The following is a 27,339-nucleotide window of genomic DNA, read 5'->3' on the forward strand; positions in this document are numbered from 1 at the left end:
CCCTTGTCCCATGATTTTCTGATGAAAATAAGGATTTCTTATTCTCATCTCCCTCTAGTGGAAGGGAAAGGGGTAACCTTGCAATGAAACCTTCTGCAGTTATTTTTTTTTTTAAGTTTAAGGATGATCCTGAAAAAAGTGAAAAGTGCTTACTTTTAAGTCTAGCTTTCTCAGCGGGATCCAGTGCAGCCACAGGCTCAGAAACTCGAGATGGAAGGCCTATTCCAGTTTTATTCACAGCTCTAACTCGGAATATATAGGAACGACCTTCTATCAATCCAGTGACTGGAAAACGAGCAAACTTCACAGGTGTGTCGTTGCATTGAGACCAGCAATCTGTGCCCACCTCACATCTACGGGAAGGAACATGATTGACAAGAATATTACAAGAAGTATGGCTAAATCAATAGCGCCAAAGCTACAAACCCACCTACTTGCTTCAGATCATCTCTGTTAAATATCAGCATGGTTTGCTACTGATTTAAACTGCAGGCACTCAGTAACATTCAAATGTAATGCGTCTTCTTCAATAAGAAAAAAGGAGCCTCTGACCTTTTCTGAACTCCAAAGTAGGGAGCTAAGAAGTCTCGAATGCTAAGTGTAGGAGTCTGGGGGAACAAGAAATAGGTAGGTTTCTATCATCTTTACTTGGGAGGGTGAGTCTTATGGGGACACATCTCCTGGGCTGATGACTTTAATCTACCATTTGTGATTTTTTTCTTTGTCTTCTTTTTAAGTAGGTTTTTATTTTTATTTTTTGGAAATGAAGCATTATTGGGAAGGTGGCGCCTTTAAAAAAGATAATTATTTGCACTGTAGTTTGGAAAACAGCTCAACATATTTTCTTGATGGTGACCACATCCTGTGTGGGTGGAATGGTGAAGAGGTTAGTGTCCTATGTTTGTTTGCTTAACAGATGAGATTGATTAGAGGCAGGGAGATTTCCAGGGGGAAATTAAGTACTTGGAAACTGATTTCTAATTGAGTGCTTTTACAGCAGCTGGTACCTAGGGATAAAGGGCGGGCAGGGGGGGAGAGCTCCTCCAGAGACAAATATGATATTTGGCTATTAGCCTGATTGACAGAGCTTTAGAGACTCAAACTGTGATTGAGTTGTGCCATACTAGGATTAATTCATCGTTTTTTACAAGCAGAAAATGGCACTTTTAGTTTATATCACTTCCCCATATGACTCTATGTCCAAAATATATGGTTCCCAAATGAAGCTCATGGGGGTGACAGTGTCAGTGCCCGTGCAGAGGAGGCTGGGGAAGTCTTCCCTTCTTCATCATCACCTTCCATTCTTTGAAGTAGACAGTAGGCATTTTCTTCAGTGTTAATATAAAGGACTATCTCAATCTTTCCTCTGTAGAAATTCTGGAGCTTCTCTAGGTGGGGCATGGTAGGGAGCTGAGAGGACAGTTCTCCAAACCACCCTGGTCTCCAGAAGTTCTGCTAGGACTCATTCTCCCTCTTCCTTTGCAGACACTGTCATGGTGACACAGTGATACTAGAGGGTGCTTTCTAATCCTCATGTGGGCAGAAAGAAAAGTAGAGGGCCACCGATCTAGAAACTTCTACAGCATGTTGGAGCAGAAAGAACACAAACCTATAGCCAGGTTGATATGTGAATCCCAGTTCTGATACTCACTACTTACTGTTAGAGATGTGAGGGTTTTGTTGTTGTTGTTGTTTGTTTGTTTTTTTATTATAAGGGATTAAACCCAGGGGTGCTTAACTATTGAAAGACATCTGCAGTCTTTTTTTTTTTTTTTTTTTTTGAGACAGGGTCTCACTAAGTTGCTTAGGCCCTTGCTAAATTGCTGAGGCTGGCTTTGAACTGGAAATCCTCCTGCCTCAGCCTACCGCGTTGCTGAGATTACAGTCCTGCACCGTGCTGTACCTGACTAATGTAAAGTCTACTATACCTTGGTACAAAGCCCTTGTAATATAGTAACACAGATTAACTGCCCCTTGTGGCTTCCCCAATCAAAAATGAAAAAAGAACTATTTGAATAGAAACTAAGAGAAAAATGTACTTAGGCCAATAATCTAAATTTATTGTCTATATTGTTCAAACTCACTGGATAATTAATGTGTAAAACCTAGTTACCATAAAAACTAGGTAACTAGCTACAGTTGTGGTAGAGCGTTTGCCTAGCACAGGTAAGGCACTGGGTTCAATCATCAGCACCACATAAAAACAAATAAATAAAATAAAGGTATTGTGTCCATCTACAACTAAATTTAAAAAAAAAATTGGAGAATGTAAATAGCAAGAATTTATAGATAAAAGCATCATTTAATACTGCAGAGTTTTGTTGTTATTTCTTGTATAACTTGAAACTGCACCCTGTAATTTAGATAAAAATTTGCATTCCTAAAGTCAATATTCTTAAATTACTGACATACTAGAAATATAGACATCAAATATATAAAATATCAGATATTTCATTATTAAAGTGGCCTCTCTAAAGTCTTCCAATTTACAGTATTCTTGCCAAGTTGGTGACATGCGTGGTCAAATTTAAGAATTTCTCTTTTGAATTGAGGTAAATTGGTAGATAAGAATATATAGATATAGATACGTGTGTGTGTGTTCACGTGGGCGTGTGTGTGTGTGTGTGTGCACGTGTAGATATAAACAAAGAGAGAAAGATAATGAGGATGAAGGATGAAGGATGGAGGAAGGGGATCAGAATAGAAAGTCTTTCACCTAGGAATGAAGGGAGAAATCAAGTGTGCATCTCTATGTAGTGTCAAAGAACGCTAACTGAAGTTCAACTAGGCACTAACTTATCAATAAAATATCCCAGGATAGGGCTCCCTCCATCTACAGCTGGCTGCTTCCAAGAGATGATGATGTAGTCTTTGTTGGCATCCAAGCACACCACATCCAAGGGTGAGGCAGGGGCTCCTTCAATCTCTGCATCAGCATCTGTGGAGACAGAGAAGAATCCCATCAGACGCCTTCCACGGGCTCTGCCAGCTTGGCAGACTGAGGTCTTGATGCACACATTTCTTACCAAACCACCACAGTGGCTACCTCTTTGGCTGTAATAGAGAAAGTTTCAAAATTTGCAATTTGTTTACCACCATAGCAATGTGTGCTTTTCACATCAGGGAGAAGAACATTATGTTAGAAAACAGAAAGGGCTCTGAAAAGGACCCACGACCTTTGCCTCATGACTCTTGCTGCCCAAAATGTTCCAAAAGAAAATTAATGGTAGATGTCAGAAATTGCTCTTGGACAAGTCACTTGTGCCAGAATTTCTGTTCTTAAAACGTTGATTGTGCAATGTTACTAAGAATCTATGAAAGAGTCCTAAGGGGACAAACAGCTCCTTCTGCCACCTTCTGGGTACATTCACAAAGAGAATAATAACCCATGCCCCATTCTTATGCTGGGCATTACCACTCTGACCAGAGAAAAGAAAACATCCTTTTTAACTGAATGATTGCTCCCAAACTGAAGATACTTGGGAAAAGAACTCTGACATATATCCACATCTAAGCCTAGTTTATCTGAGTTTAGTAAAAGTCCAGGATAATATAAGAAATGAAGGCCGTGAGTGTTTATGAAATGGGATCCTCTGATAATACAGTCCACTCAGGCACAGCTAAATTAGTGAATCAGAGCTGCTTTGAGGAGAAGAGGAGTCAAAATATTCAGTAAGCAACTTTTTAAGTGAGAATGATTAAGACAAGAAGAAAAGTCCCTGGAGGAAGGGTCCACATGTGCCAACTCTTCTTGGCATTTGACCAACACTCTCATAAATGGAGTCAGTAGGAAGAAAGGCTGAGACATGTGGGAGCCACTCACCCAAGAGAAAACACTCTTGTTGACCGAGCAAACACTGTCTTTCCCTCTGATCTATACTCTGTAGCTCTTAATGAGTTACTAAGATATTTGATAACATGGCAGAAATATTTGCAGACTTCTGAATTTAATAGGTTTGCATTATCTGTGAAGAGCTCACATTGTTTGGATTATGCACATTCTGTTTCATGCCCCATAAACCAGCAGGGAAGTGTCTCTGGGAAAATATCTCCGGCAGATGTGCTATAGGAGAATCTAATTAGAAGTGAGGGCAGAATCCCTTGCATGCCACACAACAGGAAATGAGCGTTTGGGGGCAGAGAAATGTCTTTCCTTCCAGGCTTTGAAGCACTGGATGCGGGGAGCGGGGCTGTTGCTGGTGAAGGTAGAGCAGAGTTAGAGTGGAAGAGGCCCTAAGTGTCAGAAGAGATAATGTTAGAAAGCCACTCAGCCTCCAGGGGGACAGCAGGCAACCTGTAGCCATGTCCTTTTATTAAAGGCTTATAACATAACAACCAGCAACCCCTGCATGGGTGGAGCAGAATTCAGTTAGCTGAGTGGACATTACACTGTTGTACGACAGCAGGGATGTCTAGAGGACAGTAGGCATAGGGGAGCCACTTTCCAGCATTTGTATGACATTGTTTGCAATAAGCCATTCATGAGACGGGCTTAATGATCTTTCCAGTTACTCATTCATTTATTTATTCATTCATTCAGTTCTCTTCTGGGGCTAAATACAAAAGTTCTCAAGAAGCCACAATAGAATGGGATAAACAGAGTCGTCTTGAAATGACAAGAGCACAACAGGGAAGCAACATAACACAGTGTTTGGTTTCCAGTGGCTGCTATGTAGCACCGACCCACAGAACTCACTCAGTGAACATGAACCCTCTCCACCCATCTGCCCTGCTCTCTCCCAGCCCTCCAAACAGCCAAATGTTCTGTAGATTTGATTACCCTGGTCAAAGATTAGCTTGCTCTTCTTTATCTTTTGACCTCTGACACAGACTACTAATAACTTTTTTCAAAATGTATGTAATTCTATTGTTGATCTATTATAAAAGTAGTGCATGACTGTAAAATAAATAATAATAAATATTGTTTAGCGCTCCTTTAATTCCATACTTTAGAGATAACTACAACTAATATTTTGGCATAAGTCTAGGTTTTTTCCTATATATATAAGCTCAAAAATGATTATTTTTGAACTAAAATAAGATTGTATTATATTGTTTTATAGAGACATAAACTCTTTTTCTTGATAAGTCTCTATCAATAAATATAAGTATATATCATTATTTTTTGTATTTCATTGTTTACATAAAGCATGCATATACTTTATCATATACTTTATTATACATATAAATATGTATTTACATATATATCATATACCACACACACACACACACACACACTTTCATATACCACATATATTCATGTATACGTATACACACACTTTACAACTCCCATATTGATAGATATCTAGATTTATTTTCCAGTTTTCCCAAACACAAACATTTTTTTGCTTTTTTTCCATTGGGTTCCTAGAACTAGAATAGTTGGAAATGTGTGCTTTTGATATACAGTGGCAAAATACCTTCAGAAAAGTTGGGCCAATTTATATTTACCAGCCATGTCTGAGAGTGCCTGCCTGTTCCTCTATTCCCTAACCCCAGGATTTTAAAAGCTTTTTGAATTTTCCTATATGGGAGATAAAAATATTCTTATTTCAATTTTCATTTCTTCAGTTACTTTTTTCATATACTTATTTTCCATTTGCAATTATTCCTTCATGACATTTCTATCCCATACTTTATGACTATCATTCTACTCATCTGTTTCTATGTGTGTGTGTGTGTTTGCACCTGTAGCAGTGTGTGTGTGTGTGTGTGTGTGTGTGTGTGTGAGAGAGAGAGAGAGAGAGAGAGGGAGAGAAAGATCATCGGCTATCTCTGGATAGTAGACAACATATGGATGGCTTTTCTTTAATTTCTTCTTTGCTTATACATATCATCTATATTTTCACAATGAACACATATCTATGTAATAAAACAACCTTGGCCAAATGTGTGAAGTTTTGCAAAGTGTTTCTGCAGATACCTGGTGCTTTATACACTAATTATGCTGGTGCAGAAACTATTTTCTAAGCAGCAAAAATACCAGAGTTATTAAAAAACTTGAGATGGCTTCATGAAGCTTAGTGGATACAAAGTTTTAAAAACAAAGCCTCAATTAAGACTCTTTGGCAGCTGGCAAAGTGATCTAGGCTGAGGCTTGAGTTCCAGGTCAGTGAGTTCCAGGTCAGCCTGGACAACTTGATGAGACGCTGTCTTAAAATAAAATTTAAAAGGGCTGGAGGTGTAACTCAGTTGTAGACCACCTGCTTAGCATGTGCAAGACCCTGGGTTCAATCAACCAGTAATACTAGAAAAAAAAAAAGAAAAAGCTACTTTGGAAATTTCTTTAAAAAGTTAAATATAAATTTATTATATGATCCAACAATTCTACTTGTGATTATGTGCCCAAGAGAAATGAAACCATAGGCCCACAAATATGAAGACAAATGTTCATAGCAACATCATTCATAATAACCAAAAAGTGAAAAAAATCCAGCTATCAACTGGTGAATGTATACACAAAACAAGGCACATCTATACATTGGAACACTGCAAAATTATTACAACAAAAATATTACAAGATGAATGAACCTCACTACATGTTGAATGAAAGAAAGCAGACAGAGAAGGCCACAAATATCCAAAAATGTCCAGAATGGCAAATCTGTAGAGACAGTAAATTAGTGGCTGCCAGAGGCTAGACTGAGTATGGGAGAGAGAAATAGGCATCAGATTAGGAGTGATAGAAATATTCTAAAAGCGGGGTTGGGGTTGTGGCTTATCAGTAGAGCGTTCGCCTAGCTTGGGCGACTCCCTGGGTTCAATCCTCAGCACCACATAAAAATAAATTAATTAATTAAAGATATTGTATCCAACAACTTAAAAAAAAGAAAAAGAAATATTCTAAAAGTGAATTGTGGGTGACGGTTGCACAATTTTATAAACACATTAAAGGTCATCAAAATGTGTATTTATATGAGTGAATCTTATGGTATATAAATTGGACCTCAATAAAAATGTTTAAAAGACCCTAACATACATATCATTTGAAATAAACTTATAAGTTACAACCTTTTCTAAGAGTTGTTAAATTCTCAGTGCAATAGCTGAAATGGATCTTTCCATTTATCTACTCGATCCTCTCACATCAACATCTGATAAATTTTAGAATTTTTCCATTTCCTTCATTTGTGAATTTAAAAATTGGCTGAAGTATGAATTTCAAATTTTGACACCTCTTTCCTGCTTCCCAGTCTAGTTAGGCATGCAATCTGAGAAAGACACTGTGAAATGCTGAGGAACCCTGGACCATGTCAGGATTCCCAGAAAAAGTCCACGCAGGAAGCACAAAGGTATGTGGTTTTTAGAGTACCTGGAGATGCTTGCTAGTTCAGCCAAGACAACTGAGACCAGAGGCAAAGGCTGCTTCTTCAGCCCTTATCTAACCAGATTTATCCAGGTGGGTTGGCTCAACAAATGGACTTGCTGATGAGTTCCAGTGAGTTGATTTCACTGCAATTTTGCAGAAGGCTAGCTCCTCTCTTTCCCTGGCAATGCTGGACTTTGCCCATGATGCTTTTGTGGAAGACAAAGACTGCCACATTTTTCAGATGTTGTAGATATTTCTATATCTTTTTCAGTGGCTGGTCTGCAGCAGATTTCAATGATTATTTATTACTGTTTAACACGATGGGTAGAGTAGACTGTTACGTGTCCCCAATAATCACTCTTCCTGTTTCTCTTGGTATTGGAACCTCTGAGCTGGGAACACCCTGGTCCCCTAGAGGGACTAGACACCCAGGGTGGGGGGCTGCTCGGTACTCCGTGTTCACAAGCAGATGTGATGTGTGCCACTCTGCCTCTCCCCCTCCACTTCCTTTCCCTTCCTCTCTGTAAGCTGGAATGGGAACCTGGACAGCATTGTGGGACAAAATAGAATAATGGGACCCAAGATACTGAAAGACCACAGTGAGCAGAGGCATCTGGATGACCACCTACCTCTAAACATATAGACATGAGAGAAATAAACTTTTTGTTGTTTCATTTCAGCAACTTAACCTGTACCCTAATTAAAATCCTGGGTAATGTGTTAGAAGACCTGTATCCTAGATCTACTTCTGCTCCTGAGTAAATTTCTGTACTTATTTGAACCTCAGCTTCTGCATCTTAAAATTAGGGGTTGGATAGAATGGGAATCCCAACTATCGTTGTGCCACAAACCGCTTGGATGAGCAGATAAAACCTAAAAGTTCCTTCAGAGAAGAATACCTTTGAATGCATAGAATGAAATACATGAGATTACAAAAGAAATCAATTATATTTAAATACAGTTCTAATCACAGACATTATGGTCTCTGTGGGCCCCAATTCAGGGCACCTGAATAGACATTTGATCAAAATGTCTCTGAGTTTATGATTCTATCTAGTGCATACGAGATAAAAATTAGTAAGTCTGTGTTGTTTGTAGTTTAATTTTTCTGTGTATTATGATGCTTTGACATCTTCATAAACTTCCAGGATAGCCAATGTTTAGGGACAGCAAAGAGTGCAGCCAGGAATATGCCTTTGATGTGCTAATCAACCAATCCAGAGCCATATATCCACCATCTGGTCCATACATCTAAGGAGGCAATATTTCTCTGCCCTCAGCATCCCTGGTCCAGGTACCAGACAACAAGAGACCATCCTTGGAGCTCAGAGCCTACCAAAATTAACCAAAGTAACCAATTTTCAACTCTTCACCTTGCTCTACCCTGTCTTTCCTGAAACGACAATAAAGGTCATAGGCTAGGCTCTCTCCTTGCTACGGCTTCTTCTGCCTCCTGACCAATCAAGATGCCTTCCTATGTGGCCCTGCTGTGCCTCCTGTTTCTAGAATCTGTGAGTACAATAAGCTCTGTCTTTCTTAGTTTCTCCTGTGTCTCCTCTTGTGGCTGTACCTAAATGACCATCACACTCAAGAACACAGAACACCCCCTGGCAGCCTCAAACTGTTAACCGTCATCCGAAGTGCTAGGATTCCACATTCCACTTGTATATATCCAATCCATTCAAGACACCACTGAAAAAAAGAAAGCTTCACCAAATTGACAGTTATAGAATTAAGGTGGCACCTCATTTCCTAGATCATCAAAACCAAATTCGTAAAGAAGGGGCTGCAATGAAATATTAAATTTCCTCCTTGACATACATATTAAACAGTGAGTTCCAAAATAACATAACTTCTTTTGTGGCAGCTTCTACAAATTGAGATGGCTTTCTACTTCATGAGAATTTAGCATCTATACTCAATCATTTATAGAAAACTCACTGAAGGTGTGGGAAATCCATGATCTGGGAACCAATTACCGGTGTATTGGTGCCTTCAGGGATCACCTTTTATACTAGATCTGATTTTACCTAAAATGAATACTCCTATTCCAGATAATCTGAAGAAATTTCAAATGGCTCTCTCATCATTACAAAAACATGTTTGGATAAATTGATTTGGGACTTGGTGTTTTAAATATGGTTGGGTGTACTCCTTTTGCTAGGTCTTACCTCGAACAAAGACATAAGCGCTATATTGTTCATAATATTCTCCCATTCGAACACGGATTGTATAAAGGCCTTCATCTTCTTTGTTGAGATGAGAAAATGTCAGCGTTGCCCGATCTCCACTCCAGTGTGTTTGCACCCATTTTGATGGAGAAATAGGTGCTCCTAGAAATTAAAAAAACATAAGCAAATTAATTGATTTCCCCCCTCTATTCCTATTTTTCTTCCCTCCCTCTTTTTTCTCCTTTCTATATTGAAAGTTATTTGACACTTAGAGGAAGTCTCTAGATCTTTAAGACCGTCTGCCATCTTTACATTAGCAAAAATACCAGACAGAGGTGAGGACCCTGGGTCAGACACATAATTTGCATTGCTCAGTAGAAAAATTAAACTGCCAACCCCCATGTTCCAAAGATAGAGGAAAAATTCAGTAAAAGGTATTAAATTATAAGATTTTTGCTTTGGAGTTTTTTATTATGTGTAAAACATAATAGGGGGTCATACAAACTGCAAAAAATAATATTTTGGTGTCATAATTTTATATACAATAAACAATAGTACTAATGGGTCATCTTGATAAGATATTTATGGCTTTTCTGCAAATTTATTTACAAAATGTATGCTTTGAGCAACTTCATTTTTAATCAACATAATCAAAGCAATGTCAATCACTCTGCAAATGCAAGCTCACTAATGAATTTGATTAAGTTTTTATTTAGAGAAGGATTTTTTTGCTGGTTTAACTGTTACTGGAACAGTTAATGAGTATATAATGTAGGCTATGACAACTTTGGGTTAACTTTTGGAAAGTCTTTTTTAAAATACAAATCTTAGTACTCTAGAACTGATGATTCTGGAGAAACAATTTTTCTAAAAAGATTTAACTCCACACAAATCAGTTTCACATAATTCTGAATTTAATTTTAAATGTAAATTCACACAATTGCATTTTGATATTTTCTCTGGCATGTCCTCTAACATGAGACAGGCATATAAGAAATCAAAAAATGATCTGTGATTTTTATATAATTTGAAATACTTGTTTATGCTTTCTATTATTGTATCTAATTACAAGGAAAAGTTAACTTTAGAACTGTCCTCCTTGTATAATTGGTTCACCCAAAATTCATATGAAAATCATGTTCTTTCCATCAAATCCTAGAATCTTTAAATTCAATGTGATTTCTTTTCTTGTCTTTTGTGCTGGTGATTGAAAATAGGGGCGCTTTACCACTGAATCACATTCCTTGTCCTCTTTTTATTTTTTATTTTGAGACAGGGCCTCACTAAGTTGCTGAGGCTGGCCTTGAGCTTGTGATCCTCCTGCCTCGGCCCCCCAAGTTTCTGGGATTATAGTGTGCACTACCCCACTCACCTCAATGTGTATTTCTAAGCCTCAAAACCAGAGACTCTAAAGTCTTTGAAGAAGTCTAACTGCCTTATGCATGTTATTGCAATGTCCATATGTGTGCTTTTATATATAATATTTAACTGACAAGGTTTATTGCTTGCTTGTTTCTGTCCCAGTGCTGGGGAGTTAATCTATGTGCAAATTCCATAGAGATGAGTTGTGGGGACAGAAAGGGAAGCTGGCTTTTTTGCAGAGTGATTGACATTGCTTTGATTATGTTGATTAAAAATGAAGTTGCTCAAAGCATACATTTTGTAAATAAATTTGCAGAATGTCCATACTATATCCTCGGTAGAATCCCTCCTTTCCTCTGGGGCCACAGCCATAGTCACCATTGCTTCTGGGGATGGTGCCACTGCTGTTGCTAATTCCAACCTGAGCCAGGTCCTGGTCCCCAGAAGCATATTAAAACCCTCCATGTCCCAGACCGCCCAGGTGCTCACATACATGCCTGAAAGTCAGGGTCATTCCTTGGTGAGTGTGCTACCCACAGTCCACCACACTGAGGGCCTGAGCCTCTGTGTGGCTGCACTGCCACTTAGTGTATGTCCTCTAATTATGTACATGCTCCATAGACCCATGGGACTTCATGTATAAAACACAAGTTCAAAGATAATATGATTAACAATAGGGCTGGGGTTGTGGCTCAGCGGTAGAGCGCTTGCCTAGCATGTGCGAGGGTTCGGTCCTCAGCACCACGTGAAAATAAATAAATAAAATTAAAAAGGTATTGTGTCCAACTACAACTAAAAAAATAATTTAAAATGATTAACAATATTAAGATGGTGATAGCAGAGCATTAAACCAAGCTCAAGTCCGCTTCCAGAGTGGTCCTGTGAGATAGCACAGTTTGCATGCCCAAAAAGTCAGCTCTAGAAGGGTCTATTTCAGTCCTATCACTTTCATTAATGAATCACTTAACCTTTCTGGGCCTTAGTTTTTTGTTTTTTCTTTTTTCATAAACAAAATGGAATTTGAACTATCATCAAATCCCTAATAGGAAATACCACAAAGCAGCCTCATTAACTATTTTTTTCTTTTACTTTTCTATGTATTTCTGAAGTTTATTTTATAAAACAGTTAAGCAGAAAAAAACTGTCTGATAACCTTACTAATGACACAGAATAGCTATGTGTGTCTTGAATTTTACATTAAAAAAAAATCTTTATTTTCTTTCTTTCTTTCTTTTTTTATGTGGTGCTGAGGATTGAACCCAGTGCCTCACATGTGCAAGGCAAGCGCTCTGCCACTGAGCTACAACCCCAGCCCCGAATTTTACAATTTTTAATAACTTTAAAGTCTAGTCTTCTCTAGAAATAAACTTGGTGAAGAATTTTAAGATAAATTAAAAGGGATGATGAGAGTTTCCAGGTCCATTTGTTATTCTTTCTGTGACATATCCTCTGCCAGTTGAGAGCTAACACAGGACTTGCCTTGTACCTAAGGGGGAGTTGGATTCTTTAGCAGCCATGCTGTTTTTCAATATCCAGACATAAAGGGACACAGAAAGGTCAGAGAGTGTACAAACTTTCCTAGGAGTTTTGGTTTTCAGTATTAGAGCTCATGTTTCAGCCATGTAAGAAGAGGCTCGGGATAATGAAAAGAGCTTGGGCCTCAGAGTGACCACCACCAAGTCTGGAGATCTCCTGCTGACAGAATTTGTCTGTGTGATTTACTGCAATGCTTTATTCTCTCCAGACAGTTTCAATGTCATCATCTATTGGGTGAGATAACCTGGTGTAAAAACTCAGTACTTTGGATCTAATATTTAGGATGCTAATTTAGATTGTATTATTATTTTTTTAAAATATTTTTTTAGTTGTTGTGGGACACATGCCTTTATTTAATTTATTTTTATGTGATGCTGATGATCGAACCCAGTGCCTCACACATGCTAGGCAAGCGCTCTACCCCTAAGCCACAACCCCAGACTCAAGATTGTATTATTTAGTAAGTTCAATGCTTTAACTAATCATCGTATTTTGATAATTTTTTTCCCTTCCCTCCCCTCCCCTCTCCTCCCCTCCCCTCCCCTTTCCTTCTCTTTATCTAGACTTTAACCAGACAGGATTTAAAAGGGGAAATAAAAACCTTATTTCTTACTCACACTAAAGTATCATGGCTCTAGAACTCTTTAAAATAAATTAAAGCTAAATAAAGTATCTTAAAGCCAGAGTTAGAGGAAAGGACAGTGGAACGGTTTTTTTTTCTGTTCTACCAGCATTGATTTTAATATACCATAAAATGGAAGATCATTTTATCTACTTTTATGTCCTTAAAGAGATGTCAATGTAGGTTGCATATTTTATGTGTAGAATGTACTTATAAAGAGCCTTTAATACATTAAAACAGAAGTGCTAAGGTCTGAATTTCCTCTTAATTGACTCTGATACTTAATAACATCATAAATTTATTGTTTCATAGGATATATATATATATATATATATATATATATATATATATATATATTTCCAGATATTTCTATGTCATAAAATTAATTTTAAATTAAATATGCTTTTTTTAAAAAAAAAATTCTTTCATTTGGTAAAATACCCTTCCTCACAAACCTATCACTTATACCATAGAGATTTTTATTTTTTAATACCAGGGATTGAACTTAAGGTTGCTTATCTACTGAAACATACCCCCAGCCCTTTTTTATTTTTAATTTTTGAGACAGGATCTTGCTAAGTTGTTTAGGGCCTTGCTAAGTTACTGAGGCTGGCTTTGAACTCACGATCCTCCTGCCTTAGCTTCCTGAGTTGCTGGGATTAGAGGCGTGCACCACTGTACCCAGTGAGTTTTTTTTTTTAATCACAAATATATTATAAAAGTGTTGCTGCTTTTATGTCTATGTAAAAACATTTTAAACATACAGCAGGTTGTTCTCTCCCTGATAAGCAGATCTGCAATATGGTCTGCAACCTTTTGTGGGTGAGAACTGAAGTGAGAATTTGTTATGAAGACTCACCATTTCTGTACCACTGGACCTCTGGCTGGAAATGTTTAATTTCAGGAGTGATGACTACCCGACAGCCCAGACTCATTGTCTCTCCCTCTCTCCCAAAAGACACATCGAATTTGTCATCAAAGTGGATCTCAAACTTGGATGCATAACCGTAAGGGGTTACAGCAACTGAACACAACAAAAACAAATATCAGTAATTTCTCTCTTCTTCTTCTTCTTTTTTTTTAAATCCAAGATACACAAGCATTTGCATAAAAACAGGCAAAAAAAAAAGTTGAAATAAAGACTGGTCAAATGATTTATCTGGGCAAAAATTTAATTTCATATAAGAAGTAGGTAGAACATACACATACCAAATTGACATGGGAACTCTTGCTTCATTGATCATAGAAACTAAATACTTAGTTTCATTATTGTGATGAACAGAATTTAAAAGGTCAGGTTTAATGTCTTGAATGCAAACTAATATCACATTTAGCCTAGACTTAATATAGTGCAGGCTAGCTGCAACATATGCACTTTTTAATTTTAGATTTTGAGTTATACTATACTGCTGTACTCTTGGGACCAAATAACCACATAAGTTACTCATAAAAACAGTTTTTCAGTAATTTACTTCCTTTTCTTTTCTTTAGTGACCTGATTTTTTTTTTTTTGTACCAAGGATTGAAATCAGGAGCACTTAACCACTAAGCCACATCCCCAACTCATTTTTGTACTTTATTTAGAGAAAGGATCTCACTGAGTTGCTTAGTGACTTGCTAATTTGCTGAGGCTGGCTTTGAACTTGTGATTCTCCTGCCTCTGCCTCCCAAGTGGCTGGAATTATAGGCGTGTGCCACTGCAGCTGGTTCTTTAATGACCTAAAAATTTTAAGTATTTAAAAATGTAATTGGAAGAAAGCTAAAGTTTAAAATATATAGCTTAAAAAAGATTATTCTCAATGTATAGATTGGATAAATGCCTGTATCATCAAGTCTCCTCAATTTTAGTTTCTCTTTCCTCAAAGGAAAGGGGGCAGGAAAGAAGTGATGACTTAGTGATTTCATAGGAAACATGGGTGAAATTAAAATTCAAACCCAACTCTCAAACTTAGTCCCTTTCTCTTCATGTTTCATTTCTTTTCCTAACTTCCCTTTGAAAATGCAACCTAGCATTGGGTTCAATTTTGCCAAGTATTGTTCCAAATATTTAATAGCGATCAACGCAGTTAAGCCCCATAATAATCTTCTCAGGTAAGGACTCTTATTATCTCTATTTTATAGTAGAGGAAAGGGAACCCTAGAGGGATTAAATAACTGCCCACATTTACCCACATAGCCAGATTCACTGTACTGGCAGGATGTTCCCAGAAGCTTTGCTCTCTACCAATATAATGCACTGCCTTGAACTGGTGTGTCCCCACAAAACCACTAACCATTGGTGAAATAACTTTTCTCCTAAGAGCGTCTCCCATCTGCCTCATTTCTAAGTGATGATGTTCCACTGAGAACCAAGAAGAGAGTAGATTTGACTAACTCTTGCTCAGCCTTGGAGGGCTGGGCTGGTTCCAGTGCTGCCTGAGGTTTTGAAACCAATAAGGAGGCTCTACAGTGATCTAAAAGCTCCGGCAAGCAGTCTCCTTCTTTCTAGACCGGAGATTAGACTGTCTGGGGTAGCCTTGGGGTTCAGCAGGAAGCCAGCTTTACCAACCAGAAGATAAAATATCTTTCCTTAGTCACTCCCTCAACCCTTTGTCCTGTGTACTTTCCATTATGGCAAAAAACGGTTTAGGGTAGGGTTGGGAAATCTGTGGGCCACATATGGACTTCCTCCTGTTTAGTACCCTTAGGAATTTTTTTAAAATTTTTTTTGATGGTTGAGAAAAATAAAAAGTAAAAGAATATTTTATGACTGAGAAGCCACAGGAAATTGAGAAGCCATAGGAAATTCAAACTCAATGTTCATGGCTAAGTGTTTACTGGAACTCAGCCACACTCCTTCATTTCCCTACTGTTTATGGCTGCTTTCATGTTCAGTGGCAGAGCTGAGTTGTTGCAACAGACACCATATGGCCCAGAAAGCCTAAAATATTTACAATCTAGTCCTTTACAGAAATGTTTGCCAAACCCTGGCTTAAAATACAGTTTAGAATTAAAAAGACAGGCTACAAGTTCTTTTTCTACCACTGTGTGTGGTCTTGTTCCATGATTTAAACTCCAATCTCTTTACTCATCTGGGTAGCATAGATAAAAATGCACCTACTTTGTAAGCTTTTGATGAGCTTTAAGTGCATCAGTACATATAAAAATATCTTAGAACAGTGTTTAGAACAACCAATTAATACATGTTAACCATTAGAACAAAACCAAGGGCAGGGAGCTGTGTCTATGATATTTAGCAGCATATTCCAAGCATTTAAACCAGTACCTAATCACATAGCAGGTACTCAATAAACATCAATTGAAAGTACGAGCCCTCTATCTTCTGTTAGGACCAATTTCTAAGTCAGAGGCCAGTCAGAAGAGGCTCGATAAAGTTGATCAGGAAGAGAAGTAGGGTAATCTGGGCTTTAAGAATCTGGCTTGACAGGAAAGAAAATGTAGAACCGTGAACTATGTATGAGATGGTGATGGAAATGAGCAGGATATATTCAGATGATGGTGGAATGATCAACAGGCCAGTCTTGGGATTGTTGAGAGGTAAGTCGTAGATTCACATTTCCAGCTATTCTATCTCAATTTAAATCAAGTGATGGAAAAAGGGCATGATTTGAGATGGGCTCCTTCCTCACTTCTACCCATCATCCCCAACCACACACGGAACTGATACTAATGATTATAACTTGGAATATTAAAATAAGGGCCATTCCATGAAGCCAGTGAAGTAGGCGTCTACAGATATATATAACTAACCATTTAGGTGAAAGACTGACCTCTGAGAAAAGACCTTCATCAACCATTTTCAAAACCACCATGCATTGTTTAATGTGTGGAAACACATTCAGGCTTGACTACCTTTTTTCAGCCTGAGCATTGTAAGCATATAAGGATTTCAACAACCATAAGGAGTTTAATTTTAAAATATGAATAAGTTCTCATATAGATAAAATGATTGAAGTTCACAAATTTTCAAATTACCACTGACCAAAATATTTTGAATAGTTTATTGTTTAACCACATTTAGACTGGATTTAAAACTGTACTTTATAAATAGATGTATTGATTGATTGATTCATTATCAAATATCTATGCTGTGCCAGGCAATGGAGTTCAGAGATAAAGGGTTCAGCCTTGCCTTCAAGTGGCTCAAGGACCAGTAGGAGAGATAACTTAAGAGTTAACAGTATCCCATGTCACAGACTCTCAGAGGAGGAGCCATGGCCTCACTGAGGACACCTACTTCTGACTGGATGGGACAAAGGGATAGAGTGGAGGTCAAACATGGTTCCTCAAGGGGGTGATGCTGACCTGAATTTTTAAGGATGAGTGGAATGTTGTGATATAGAGTAGGGGGCGTGTGGGGGAGTGTGTGCACACACTTAGCGTGTTTAGTTACATCACTCTGCTCAGGTTTGCATAATGTCTTTCTCAGTTTTAACACAAGAAGACTTAAAATCATTTAAGTCTTGCCATTCTTAGCCTATCATATCTGGCTTTCCAAGTAATTTGACCCCAAAAGAAAACAGTAACCAGAGAATCTAAAACAAGCAAAAACAAAATACCCATAAAACTTAATACATCCATCCTTGCATATATTATATTACATATAGTATCACTTAATTCAGCATTATAGAATAGCTTATTATGCTGTATTTTACATAAAGATGACATTTAACAAATATATTATTCAACTTACAGCTGAGGGGCATGGTAGAAGCCCCAGCATGGAAGCGAGTCTCATCAAACTCTCCTTTATATCCTAGAAAAGAGAAATACATGTGAACTGATTCATGATCAACTTACTAATTTTTTTTAAAACAATCAGAAGATATTTTGTTAAAAGAAAAAAACAACACTTTGAATAAAACAAATGCAGCAAACCTACTCTTTACCACAACTGATGCATATGCTGAAAGCTCTCCTTTAACGTTCATCGCTGAGGCCCGGTACTGAGCCGTGTCTTCAAAATCACATCTGAAAGAACATAATAGAAACAAATGGCCATCACAGTGACAGACCTGGGTAATTAGTGGCTCTTCTATTGGGGCACTCTTTGCACACACAGCACACTGTCACTCAGTGGCCAACATGTGGCTCTTGGGGGCTCTCCATGAAGCTACTGTCTCTGGTCTGATTACCTGTGGGATTTCATACAGAGCAAGGGACCTACTGCAGTTCCATGCCAGCAGCTCAGTGGGAACACTATGGTAAACTTATCTAAAGCTGTTTTGGGAGGAGAAAATGTCCAGCCACGTGCCTTGTGGCAGGTAACTACCTGGAGACGCACCAGAGGGTCTGGCTGCCCTGCTGCCCAGTCTTTTGTGGTGGGTTTCAGTCTGGAGGCCCAGGGAAGAGAAAGAAGCAGCCCCTCCTTAGAGATTCCCACAGTCTCCCTGAGCTGTAAACCTTTCACATATGGTTCTATGTTCTAGTTTCAAGACACCAGTGAGTGTTTACGCTCCAATTTTACTACCATTCAGATGCACTTGGAATTTCAGCCTACCGCCTAACCCAAGAAATGCCCATTGGAATGTCTTATAAAAATGGAATTAGGGAGAGAGGGATCTCACAGAGAGAGAGGAACCGGCTAAGATTTCAAAGTAGGCTGTTTTGTATCTCATCCCTCCAGTTCCCCATGTTCTCCGTTGTTCCTCAAGGTTTGGTTTCATTTGTATAAACTTACTTCTTCTTATAGAAATTTTACAGACAGCAACAGAACCCAGGAAGGCAAATACAGTAGTCTGACTCATAGTTTTTTAATTTTGAAAGCAGCCACATTGTTCATGGCTGCATCAGTAGAACCACCCTCTGGCAGAAGTGGTGTGACTTAGATCAGGGCCAGCGTTTGGTGAACAACACAGGCCCCTGGGTTCTGTTTGAAGCCAGGTGTCACTTGGGCCAACACCTCTGATCTGGGGAGAAGAATACAAATCTCTTGAGAATGAAATGATGGAAATTTCGCTTGGACATCTCAGTACCCCAAGGTTTTATCTGAACTGAAAAGGGTTGGAACTTGTTTTATTTTAATCCATAAAATTTGGTGTGGGTTGCAAAACCATTTGGGGAGACTTGATAAACCTTTGAGGACTTGGAAATTTTGGTGTGGGATCAATGCTCAGATTTTGCTTTAGATTTTTGCTTTACCCTCAAACATCCCAATGTCTCATTGCTTTGCATACATAGATTGACAAGGCACATGGTTTTCCACAGCTCCTGGTGAGCTGAAGGAAAGACAGAACCTTATCTCCAAGTCCAACCTTTCAATGCCACCTACCCCAATCTCTATGGCCTTTTATTGATTAAAATCAAAAGAGTATGACGATGATGTTGATTTAGGACTCTGAAAGGATAACTGGATAGAAATGACTATTTATACAACATATTTTCTTGCTGATGTCTATGGAAATTTGTCCAGTAATGAAAATATGAATAAAAAGATATGAATTAATTTTTCTCCTCATCTTTGACTAAACTCAAATATAAAATCACACTGGGAGGCAGTGTGGGCATGGTAAGGATCAGTCATGAGGATCACTTGTGGGTGTGTAAGAAGCTTCCTATTGTCATCAGGCTGCCCTGGGAGGAGAAGCAGAGAGCGACTGTTAGTTAACTGGGTGGTGACAAACTTCCCCGAACGATTGTTGGATGACACACACAAACATTGGTGTTCTCTTACGTGTTGATCTCCAGAGTGTGCATTCCATATCGACTTTCAATAACATACTTTCCAGGGTTTGCATGGACATTTATTGGCACCTGATTTTTATACCTGTAAGATGATGGAAATGAAATGAATCTACTGACGTGCAAATAACTACATGATTAAACACACACATCCAATTCTTCTTCTTGCGGGGACACCTTCTATAAATAAGGCCCCGAGGATAGCAGTGGCATCTATTTAATAAATATAAATTATATGAGCTTAAAGAAAATGCACTTGCAAAACAGTGAAATTTCTTGCTGAAGTACTTTCCCTTCTTCCATAAAATTTACTTGAAAAACATGAACTATTCAAAACAATATGGATGAATCTTATGTACCTCTTGTTAATGGAAAAACCCGATTACAAAAGAGCACAGAGTGTAATAAGTGCAAAACCAAAAAGACCAGATAATGCAGCTGGAGGTCAGGATAGTTATTTCCTGGAGTGAAGGGTGGGGTGTAAAAAAGGCATCTTGGGTACTGATAATGTCTGGTTTCTTGATTTGGGTGCTGTTACACAGGTTTCTTGTTAGAGGTGTACACAGTCTAAAATTCACCAAAACTCTATATTTATATGTAACATACACTTAGTTGTGTATGTGTCAATAAAAAAAAAAGCTAAAAATTGACCATTGTTGACATAACAATGGAGGTTTCATGTTTGGCTCACTGTGTGAGATGAAAGTAAAATGTTCTTCTTGCTAACATTCTTGCATGTCATTATTCAAAACAACGTCATTATACTGAAAGATCATTATATTTAAGTGGTTTATTCTATGTCATAAACAAACATGGTTCTTACTTTGGAAAAACTTATAAAGTAGAAAAGGAAACTCCTCTCAAAAGCTAAAAGCTTCTCTTTTTCTGACTGTTCCATGGGTGGTTAAGCCTCTCAGTCCCCAGAGGGTGGCTTGGGTCACACACATCTGTAAGTAGCAACTGGATTCTTTCCATGTCCTCATGTTCTCAGGAGCCAGTGGTTATGCTTATCTCCTTAAATCAATTCTTCCCAAAAGAGGAGCTGGGTTTTCCTTTGAGACACCCCAATTCACGTGTACAAGTAATGCTAATAACCACAAATGATAGAGGATTCACTAAGTGCTCTATGCCTAGGCAGAATCCGTAAGTTCAGTCCTTGCAACTACCATATGAGGTAATGCTTTCTTTGGTTGACAGAAGAAGAAACCAAGGCATCGAGAAATTAAGGAACTTGCCCCACATTGCACAGCTAGGAAGAGCAGAGCTGGGATTTAAACCCAGACAATCTGGCTCCTGACCCTATGGATTTCTGCATTTTCCAATTACTCTCTATGGAACTGCATACTTTTGGAAATGATTATAAGGATATTTAGGAGCAGGGAAAGTGGTGGAAAGAGACAGAAAGAATATCAGCGTTAGCCAGTTCTTTCCTCTCCCTAACTCCTCTCTCTCCCTCTTTCTCTTTTGTGTGTATGTGCACACACACACACACACTCACACACACACACACACACACACACTCACACACACCCTGTGCCCTCACTGTGGTTTTTGGATGGGTTTGTCCCCCAGGGAATGTGTCAGAAGCTTGGTCCTCAATGTGGTGGTATTATGAGTGGAACCTCTTAAAAGTGATTGGGTGCAAAGTCATTTGGGTCATTACCCTTAGCATTGTTAAAGTATTTCTGACGATCCTGGTTAGTTCCACGAGAGTGAATTGTTATAAAAGAGCAAGCCCGGTCCCTCCTTAGCCTTTGCCACTCTGTGATTTTCACTTCTTGCATTAACTCTCACCATGATGCCATTTGCTATGTTATGACAGAGCTAAGAAGGACACTCACCAGAACTGGCAACTTGTTGTTTGGATTCAGCCTCCAAAACTATGAGCTAAATAAATCTCTTTCTTTTACAAAACATCCAGCCTTAGTTTTTGTTATAGCAATGGAAAACTAATAGAGTTTCTAAAGCAAAATCATTCATTTTTATTGTTGTTGTTTTTTTATTTTGAGACTGGGTCTCACTAAGTTTCCCAGTCTGGCTTTGAACTTGCCATCTTCCTGCTTTAGGCCCCCAAAGAGCTGCAGTAACAGGTGTGGGGCCCCTTGCCTCAATACATTATTCATTTTCTTCACCTTGCTCACTCTCCTTTCTAAGGAAAATTTCAACTCATCCTTCAAGAGTCGGATCAAATGGCACTTCTTCAATAGACTCCTCCTTAAAAATCCCACACAATATGAATAATCAATCAGGATTACTTGGTTCAAATTGCTAACTATAAGATTTATCAAAATAATGATTGGATCTGTGTTTCCTCTATTAGGTTGCCAGTCCCCTGATGAGGACTGTCTCTGATCCATATTTATTTCTAGTCCCACTCTTGAAGCAGGATGAGTCATGGGGCAAATAGTAGGTACTCAGTGTTGGTTAATTAGATAGAAGACAATTACTGTGTGATGCAATAGATAAATTGTAGCTTCATCATTTTTTTCTGAAAGAATGGAATTCTGACAAGCATATCCTTCATGCTAGGGATAATTTTAAAGAAGTACATACAAAGAGAGGAAGCTGAGGCATTTGCTTCTCTCAGATGTGAGTTGAAGAGGGTTAGTCTAGCTACAGTCACAGCTGCACAGCAAGCAGGTGTAGTTGCATAACCCTCTCCCCCACTCACAGAAGGCATTGCTACCACAAACTGTTTCCTGCCAGCCCAGAAGCCACTTCGGGCAGCTGTCTCCCCACAGGGCTCTAAACAAGGAGGACTATTTGATCAGAGATGGATTGTCAAAAGAAATCTCCTGGCCACCCCTAATCTTCAACAGTCCCCATTTTGATAAATGACAGGGTAGAACAGGTTGATTAGCATGTTCTTGGATTGGACTGGTTTAGGTCATTTCATATTCCACCAGGAAGCTCCCTCTTGCTCCATATTTTCATGTGCTGAAGGCTTTTCAGTAGCTCTTCTCAGCACAAGGAGACCAATATGACACTAAATACTGTGGCAAGTGCTGCTTGACCAAGGGACAGAGTGACACTCAAGTTGGCTTTGGGTCAACAATGCTGTTCATATCTCTATAAAGTTTGAGTTAAAATGGTATTTTGCAATTCCCAGGGTACTGCCCAACTTAGCACCTTGATGACTTTCCCCCAGCTAAATATTTCCCCCACCTAAACACTCAACGACTCTTCTAATGTGACCACCTGGCAAAGAAAATTGGTTTTATGTATACACACAACGCTCTGACTGGGGAGCTTCCAGTCTTTCCTCTGGAACTCTGGATGTCAAAGGAGGAAACTGTGGGCTAAAGCAATAGAAAGGATGAAGTCAAAAAGCAACTTCATTCTATTCTCCAAGGAGTTTCATTGATGAGGCACTCAGGTTTGGGGTCCATTGAGATTGGCCATTTTCAGTCTTCAGTTAGAGAAGAAAGAAGGACCTGCAGCCTGCTCTGTATACACTTTGCCACTTGTTATTTCTGGAAAATGAAATTCCAAACTGGACAGTCATTGGCTAATTTTAGAGAGTGATCTATACCTTGGGATTATTTGTCAAAGGATTTCTTAAATCCTTGCAAATATGTAGATGTATGCCATTTCCATTATGATTTTCAAGTAGTTCATTAAACTATCAGTTAATGAGCTTTCAGGATACTGTAAGTATTTCTAGAATAACAAATCTGCCACCAGTGAATTTTGTCACCTTCTGTACAAATGTCAGCTCAGATGTCAGACTGACTTTGATAATGAGAAGTTACAGTGAAAGCTCTTCGGCTGAGCAAAACACAATCAAGCCTTCGTAATAGTTTTTATTTTTAATCAACAAACATTTCATACCAAAATGATCTTGAACATTTTAAATCTCACCACAAATGGAACTGGTGCTTAAAATCCAACCTTAAATATTGAATAAATAGCTAATACCTACTTTAAAATTATCTGAAAGATCTATCCCATTAGGATAGATTTGGAGTTAAATAAGAAAACCCTAAAATAAACTCCCATACCCTTAGGTTGGGAACTGATAATAATTTGCAAATAATGTTCGTTAACTATTTTAAGTTTAGGTTGTTTTCCTATGATAATATGATAGGAACTGCTAAATGTAAATATATATATAGTAAATAGCTCTAATCTTGCAAATAAATTCAATGCATATAATTTCATGAGAGAATATACAAATTCTCAAAATTTGCAAATATAGAAATTTTACAAATCTCTAGAATCTTCCTACATTTAAAATATTTTATTCCTAGGTTTTGAATTAAATGCTTAATGATCATTTTCATCAAGTGTCTATTTGACAGTGACTTTTGGACTAAGGAGTTACATACAAATATCTTGTTTAAGGGTCTAGTCAGGACCCAACATAGATTTGAAAACACAGGTGTGGAGTGAATAAATGAATATTACTCACTAATACCAATATATTGCTACAATGAGTTGCTCTATATCCCTGCAGGCTACAATCAAAATCTCCATTGATGCCAAGAGCAATGGTGCACACCTGTAAACCCAGCAGCTTGTGAGGCTGAGGCAGGAGGATCTCAAGTTCAAAGCCAGCCTCAGCAACTTAGCAAGGCCCTAAACAACTTAGTGAAAAGCTTTCTTAAAATAAAAAATAAAAAAAAGGCTGGGGATGTGGCTCAGTGATTAAGCACCCCTAGGTTCAATCAATCCCTGGTACCAAAAAAAAACTCCATTGACAAATTTGTTTTAGTCCTCAAATCAGAAATCCAATTAAATCTGGCCCTTTAAAAAAAGGGCCAAATTGCCAGGCATGGTGATGCACATCTGTAATCCCTGCAACTCAGGAGGCTGAGGCAGGAGGATCAAAAGTTTGAGAACAGACTCGGCAATTTAATGAGGACTTAAGCAACTTAGAAAGACCCAGTCTCCAATCTGATTCAATTGTATATGTCAAGATCATTGTACTGTTATGTGTAACTAATTAAAACAAAATAAATAAATAAGTAAATAAATAAATAAATAAATAAAAGACCCTGCCTCAAAACATAAAATAAAAGGGCTGAGATTGTTGCTCAGTGGCTAGCCCGTGGGGCTTCAATACCTGATACAAAACAAAACAAAAAAAAGGCAAAATTAAGATAATTTCCTCCTTTTTTTTTTTTTTGGCAGGGGAGTTACCAGGGATTGAATTCAGGGGCATTCAACCACTGAGCCACATCCCCCTATTTTGTATTTTATTTAGAGACAGGATCTCACTGAGTTGCTTAGCACCACACTTTTGCTGAGGCTGGCTTTGAATTCGTGATCCTCCTACCTCAGCCTCCTGAGTTGCTGGGATTACAGGTGTGTGCCTGTAATTTTCTCTTTTTAAAAAGACCTTCTTTCTTCTCTCCTATCTAATGTAATTTTAAAAATCTGACTAGGTAATATACTGATCTGCTCCAAGACCCAGAAGATATAAAAGATACAGAGCAAACAGCCTGTTTCCTGATACCATCCCTTTTGTCCCCTTCTACTTGACTCCTCCCTGAGAGTCCATTGCTCCTCTCAGGTTCTTACATATTTCATTATGCAAATTTCAGTATGCAAATAAAACAAATACAAACATAAATTCTTTTTTTCTCTCCTAACAGATTATAATGCAAGTTATTACCTAAAAATGGCCTATCAGGTGTTAAAACTTTGGTTTTACCACTACATAAATAATTTCCTTCTATGTTGACACAGCTCCCCTCTAGGTGGCTGGTTTCACCATGGTGTGGCTCAGCATCCTCTGCCACCAACTTTCCTACTGAATCCAACTCATAAACAGGCTGCCCTCTGCTCTGAGTTGGGAAGAGGATGGTGCTGGCGTCCTCCCTGCACCTGGCCTTGATGAGTGACATGTGCTCCTGCCATTTAGTGCCCTCTGGGTAACCTCTGGTTCCACTTAAATAGAAGTCGTAATCTGGGATTGGCTGAAGAGTAGCTGCTACATGTTCATGGTAGTTGTTAGACCTCAGGGATTCCCATGACCTAACTGTGCCCAGTGGAAACTTGGAGTCAAACCCTCTTTGGAAAGGGTTCTGAGAGAATCAGGCCCCTGCACACGAGCCTTTGAAAGACATGACTTAGGATTTAACTGTTAGGACTGGGTGTACCTTAAAGCATCATCCCAAACGTATTCTTTTCATTTACCTCCTGCTATTCAGAAAGGGCATCCCCAGTATTTCCTGCATACTATACTCAAGGTTTGGCCCAGGAAGCTTCAATTAGGTACTAAAAAGGCATAAATGGCAGCAAAGTAATCACCAGTAACCTTGTTTCTTGTTTGGATTGTGGCTTCCCTGCTCTTTGAGGAGAACCTTACTGAAGAGGGCATACTCTGCCAGCATTACAAAACAGCTTAGAGCTCCAGATAGACTTTTGAAAAAGGCAACACATCCCACAAAGAATCTACTCCCACAGGTAGATTGACCTGGAAATGAATGAGGCTTAAATTTAAGGGTATCTCCCCAACATGGGGCCCTGCAAGGCCTTAGGCCTAATTTATACTACCAACCTTATAGTCTTTTTTGTAAAGAGCATCTCCCAAATTGTGTAAGTTTCCTGTCCCACAAACCTGGATCTGACCCTGTTCATTGCCATAGCCTACTGTCGATTATCTTTGAGTTCATTATCCAAATTTCATTCACCCAGGGACAAATCTTGTTTTCGAAGTAGTTTAGCTATTTTCTTAGTTGTCCTCTGTGCGGTTTTTTGGGTTTTTTTTTTTTGTTGTTTTTGTTTTAATATTTATTTTTTTCATTCAGTTTGCAAAATGAGACTTTCTGTGAAATATTCTGTCCCTCCTGGGAGAACTTACAGTAAGAAACTGAGTCCCAGTGATGGCTGCTTTGCTTCAGGCTAGAAGGAGTTGCTACTCTGAAATTCCATGAAATTAAAACTAAAGCATCTAGGGTTGGAGTCGTGGCTCAGTGGTAGAGCGCTCACCTAGCATGCGTGAGGCACTGGGTTCGATCCCCAGCACCACACAAACAAACTAAACAAACTAAATAAACAAAATAAAGTTATTGTGTCCATCTACCTTATATATATATGACTAAAGCATCAAGGGGGGTTTTGAGTCTAGAGGAAGCTCTTCCAGCTCTCCAATCCTCTGAGACAAAGCAAAATCAATAAAGACACATGTGAAGGATTTGGGGGACAATTTGTAGTACTTCTTAGCTCTTAGTATAACTGAAAATGGACAGTGCTGTTTTTAACTTTAACTAGGATTCTAAGGGTCATCAGTGTGGTCATCTCATATTTTTTTCTGGGGAGTTTGTTTTGTTTGTTTTCCAGTTATTTTGTTGCCAGGCCAGCAAAGCACAGTGGAGGGAGTTTAATCTCTAAAGTTGAGTTCTGCCTCTGAAATCACATCCTTCTGGCTTAATAAGACCATCAGTGATAGGTGGTTGGATTTCTTGTTCCATATGCCTTGCACAGGATAAATGACTGCTTAAGAAATTAATATTTATTTCCCAGAGATGACTTTGCACCCTTTTGAAAAATATCTTTTAATTCTTAAAAAGCAAGAAAAGAAAGATAAGAAAATATGTAATGTCTATATCTACTGAATTAAGGATGCTGTTTATTCATTTATTATTAATATATTTTAATTTACAAAATAAGAGGAATTTTTATTGACCAAACAATATTTCTGGAAGTTGAAA

At 38.4% G+C, this 27,339-nt stretch overlaps 1 protein-coding gene across 2 annotated transcripts in view; it reads right to left on the minus strand.

Moving 5' to 3' along the window:
* Positions 1–27,339, minus strand: part of Myom1 (myomesin 1) — a 135,250-nt gene that overhangs the window by 74,108 nt on the left and 33,803 nt on the right. For both annotated transcript variants that reach the window (XM_027942916.3, XM_027942915.3), the window contains exons 6-12: positions 19,674–19,766; positions 17,883–17,971; positions 17,694–17,756; positions 13,860–14,024; positions 9,481–9,642; positions 2,797–2,938; positions 154–353 (exon numbers count right to left, since the gene is read on the minus strand). In XM_027942916.3, coding sequence (XP_027798717.2) covers positions 154–353; positions 2,797–2,938; positions 9,481–9,642; positions 13,860–14,024; positions 17,694–17,756; positions 17,883–17,971; positions 19,674–19,766 — 914 coding nt within the window. The remainder of the gene's footprint in view (positions 1–153; positions 354–2,796; positions 2,939–9,480; positions 9,643–13,859; positions 14,025–17,693; positions 17,757–17,882; positions 17,972–19,673; positions 19,767–27,339) is intronic.

The sequence above is a fragment of the Marmota flaviventris genome, chromosome 16 (assembly GCF_047511675.1).
Source record: "Marmota flaviventris isolate mMarFla1 chromosome 16, mMarFla1.hap1, whole genome shotgun sequence".
Taxonomy (NCBI): domain Eukaryota; kingdom Metazoa; phylum Chordata; class Mammalia; order Rodentia; family Sciuridae; genus Marmota; species Marmota flaviventris.